Raw genomic sequence first — 4201 nt, 5'->3', positions numbered from 1 at the left:
AAGTTTTCAAACTACGTACCATTGAGAACCTCCACTGAACTGTAGCATCCAAGCCTCCATCCTAGCTTGAACGGCCAAAACCTCTTCCAATTTAGTTCTTTGGGATACCATTTCAGCGAAGAGCTTCGTCATTACGTTTTTCAGCTTCCTCAGCCCTCGTCCTTTGTACTTCCTCTTCAAAGACCGCTCCTTTGCACTTCCTCCTCTAAGTGAATGGATCTCATCCTTCTAGCTGATGGTGGCATGACACCATGCCCAAGGCCTTTACAATATCCAGATCTTACACCCAATACTGTACTAAAAATTTCATCCTCAGTCTTTGGCTCACCACCTTCCTCGCCTCAACTTTAACTTTAAGTTGTCGATCCGGTTCTCGTAAGTTTAAACTAGGGATAAATATATGAAATTAAAGTGCAATGGTAAAAGCAAGTAAGAGTCATTTAACTTACATAATTTTCCTGAGCTACTGACTAGTCCATCCCTTACTACTAAAGTGGGTTCGACGGTAGAATTCAATCTTTCCCACGCTTTGTTGGGTTTCGTCGTCAAAAAAATATTTGAAAACGATAATTTATTTTAAATAATAGTACACAACTCCAAAGCAACATAAATTATGTAAATAAAAATATACCGATTCCTCGAAGAAATGTAGAAATGACTTTGAACCAGCACAATGGTTTGTTGAGAGCTTTTGCCGATTACTTGAATTCTGCTCGCTAATTTTCTGAAGTAAAATGAATATTGTATTACAAGTTGTATTTGAATAATATAATCATATAATCAGTGGCTCATTGGACTCAACTTTGAACTAAGATGGGATAAATGTAAAGAGCTGCATTATTGCCTAATCTCAAGTCAAGAGGAAAACAAAGGGTCTCAGCCTTAAAAAAAAAAATTAGAACAATCATTTCCTTGGAACATAGCCAGACTAGCACTTCAACCTCAAAAATATAATTATATCCTCTTCTAGATTTCCTTAATTTCCTCAAAACACATGAAACCAATCACAACAATAACCAGCCAACAATAACCATTTAAAGGAGACTAATAAGTAAACTATCATACCTTGAAATCTTCCCTTCGAAACCAATCACAGCAAGCATCCCATTTATCTTGCGCCACGCCACTATAAGGATTTCGTCGTGCCACTGCATCATTTCCAAAACGTTTATAGTGCAAGTGAAGAAGACACCTATATCCTCTTAAGCGCTCCCCTAATATCTTGTCCACGACGTACTTCACATGTGGAAGTTGCATATCCACATCAAACTTGTCCTACAAGAAATGCATTACAAAGTTACAAGGAATCATTCTGATATGCCATGCAACTAGAATAAAAACTTTATTACCTTAATGCGATCACGTAATGGTCCTCTCACATCCTCTTCCACTTTATCCCAATCACTGCCTGTAAGAGGTCCATGTTGTCGCGCTACTACTCCAATCTCCCTCACGAATTGAGTACTCCACCTTCCCACAGGTCTTGCATGATCTTTGTGGATCTCTATCCTAGGTTTTTGACCAGTAGCAGCTTTGTAATCAATGAGTTTCTTATTCATAGCCTTGCCTCTTTTTTTCTTAGTTGGAGCTGTTAACAAAAACATTCATAAAAAGAAGAAAAAAAAAGATGCCTAGTCTTTTATTATTGAACTATCCAATGCATTAAACAAATCAAAATATAATTTTATTACCAATACTTGATGTGTTCACTTCGCTAACCGGGCTGACATTGGTTGTGCTCTCACTTTCGTCGAAAGTTACACCTCAAGGCCATAGCTATACACGCATAAAACTTAAATTTGATAAAAAAACAATTGATATCAAATGGCACATAATCTAAATACAATAATAAAGCACATTAAAAGTCATATATAAAAAAATTAATATAGCATTAAAATGGAGAGTTTCAATTCTTAATATATAAGCATGTACCTGACTTAGCACGAAATAGATCCAACAACAAAACTATCACTTAATGTAATGCAATCCAAACAACCTGTCCTAGCTAGAATATGCTTTAACGCTTAATGTATATATATATATATATATATATATAGATTACCAACATACAAAATAGATAATGAAGTTTTTCATTAACATTTAGTCAATGTCTCAGATCATCATCAATCGGATACCTACATGCTCCTCTTCGAACAATACTCTATTAATGTGTCATCTATTTCATCATCTTCCTCGTCAATAATGAAATTGTTATCGGTTTGATGACTTTCCATAGCAGCCACGACCACATTAGCATCAACTTCGTTTGGGTCCAAATCCTCCCTATCTAGACGTATGGGTGTGAATGGTGCATTTTGAATCCCACTGCTGCTTGCTTCATGAGTTTGATCAAGTTGGACATTGTCGATATTCACCCCAACTTGCTCTTCCTGTTGATATGCTACATCACTACCTGCTTCTTCTTTCTTTCTGAACATCAAACACGCTTTGAGGCTTTGTCTTTTGCACAACTTTCCAACCGACACCTAATTTGGTATCATCGACGTAAAAGACTTGACATGCTTGCGTGGCTAAGACAAACTGGTCTTCTTTATACCACATCTTGGAGCCATTAATACTAGTAAAGTGACCATCCGTTTGAATCCCCGTCCTTCTATTACCAACATCATACCAATCACATTTGAAAAGATAAACTTCGATTCCCAAATAGATAACTAACCTCAAAACATCGTTAACACACCATAAAAGTCAATCTCTTCTCCTTGGTGTTCCCCTTTTACTTCAACACCACTATTTTGGGTTCGGAGATTTTTTTCTCGATCCTTGGTGTGAAACCTAATCCCATTAACAATGCATCCGCTATACCGTTTCACACGTTTATCAGGCCCACATGCCAATGAATATAATTCATCCGTAAGCCCGGGAGGAGTTCTCACTGCTGCAATACTTGCATCTATTCATAAAATTAGTACACCAAGTTAGGAAAACATAATTAGCATATTATCCAAGTTCATAACCATTGTATAAAAAAGTAGCAATACGAGCTCTTACATGTTTTTGAAACCAACTAGGAAACAACATTTCTTGTTTCTCATGTAAGTTGTGTGAGCTTTGCATTTCAAGCTCTGTCATGTGTTGACTGCATGCATATCAAATATATATAAACTTAATAACTCAGAGTAGTTGATGATGATAAAAAGACTTCGGTAAGCTAAATGCAATAAAACTTACTCTAAATATGTTGAAATTTCTTCTCGAATTATTCAACACATAGTAATGAGCCTTGGCATAGTCTTTTGGATCAAGAATGGAACTTGTATAGGCTCCTAAAGGCCTAACATTTTGTCTTAAAAACACGAAATCCAACCTGTTGATTCTCATTACCACCATCATAGTTTCGTTCTTCACGATTGAACCGAAGTTTCAACTCCTTGAAGATACATGGAGCAAAACGTGAGACATTCGTGTCTACATACGCTTCAAAGAATTGAACCTTCGGGGCGAGCTTTATTTCGAACATATTGTTTTAGCGTGTGTAGATACCTGTTTGCATATAACACACACATGTAATATATATATAGTAAATAAAAACTTGAACATGCTAATTTCAAATTAAATAAATTACTAACAGTAAACCTCACCTTTCAATAGGATACATCCACCTATACTGCACTGGTCCTCCAAGTATCGCCTCACGTGGCAAGTGGATAGCCAAATGGACCATTACATCAAAGAATGCAGGAGGAAATATTTGTTCGAGCTTACAAAGTATCACCGCAATGTCCTTTTCCATTTTCTCTAATACTTCCAATTTTAAAGTCTTGCAACATAACTCTTTAAAGAACATTCCCAACTCAACCAATGCAATGGCTACATCATTGGGCACAAAACCACGTATTGCAATTGGGAGAAGTTGTTGCAAGAGCACATGATACATGACTTTTCATTCCTCGTATTTTACCATCTTTAGCATTTGCACATCTAGAAATGTTAGATGCATAGCCATCGGAAACTTCACCGACTTCAACCACTTTCGCCAAAAAGATTTTTCTCTCAAGATGACAATGTGTAGCATGTTTGGCATTACAAACTTATCACCTCTTGGGATTATATGCAACTCTTTTCTTATACCCAATCTTTGCCAAATCTAATCGAAGCTTTTACTGAATCTTTTGTTTTGCTATCTATATCTAACAATGTCCCCACTACATTGTCACAGATGTTCTTCTCAACATGCATA

The 4201-nt window shown here is 36.4% G+C and overlaps 1 protein-coding gene across 1 annotated transcript; it reads right to left on the bottom strand.

Annotated features, from left to right (window-relative positions):
* Positions 1 to 571: 571 nt before the first annotated feature.
* LOC147501624 (uncharacterized) lies at positions 572 to 1715 on the bottom strand. Its single transcript, XM_086604351.1, has 4 exons — positions 1692 to 1715; positions 1350 to 1588; positions 1066 to 1275; positions 572 to 724 (listed from the first exon to the last, which is right to left on the bottom strand). Exons 2-4 carry the CDS (start codon positions 1557 to 1559, stop codon positions 572 to 574), a joined length of 573 nt encoding a protein of 190 aa, XP_086460477.1. The 5' UTR covers positions 1560 to 1588; positions 1692 to 1715.
* Between the last annotated feature and the right edge of the window lie 2486 nt (positions 1716 to 4201).

Source organism: Coptis chinensis, chromosome 4 (genome assembly GCF_015680905.1).
Source record: "Coptis chinensis isolate HL-2020 chromosome 4, ASM1568090v1, whole genome shotgun sequence".
In the NCBI taxonomy this organism is placed as follows: Eukaryota; Viridiplantae; Streptophyta; class Magnoliopsida; order Ranunculales; family Ranunculaceae; genus Coptis; species Coptis chinensis.
Note: the sequence above shows the minus strand (reverse complement) of the source record. Positions and strands in the feature narration are given on the sequence as shown.

Bases quoted from the DNA above. Each gene is read 5' to 3' on its own strand.
- LOC147501624 (XM_086604351.1), bottom strand. From the start codon at position 1,559: ATGAATAAGAAACTCATTGATTACAAAGCTGCTACTGGTCAAAAACCT. The intron at 1,276-1,349 runs GTAATAAAGTTT...CATTTCTTGTAG, and splicing joins CATTACGTGATCGCATTAAG to GACAAGTTTGATGTGGATAT. The intron at 725-1,065 runs GTATGATAGTTT...ATTTTACTTCAG, and splicing joins TTCGAAGGGAAGATTTCAAG to AAAATTAGCGAGCAGAATTC.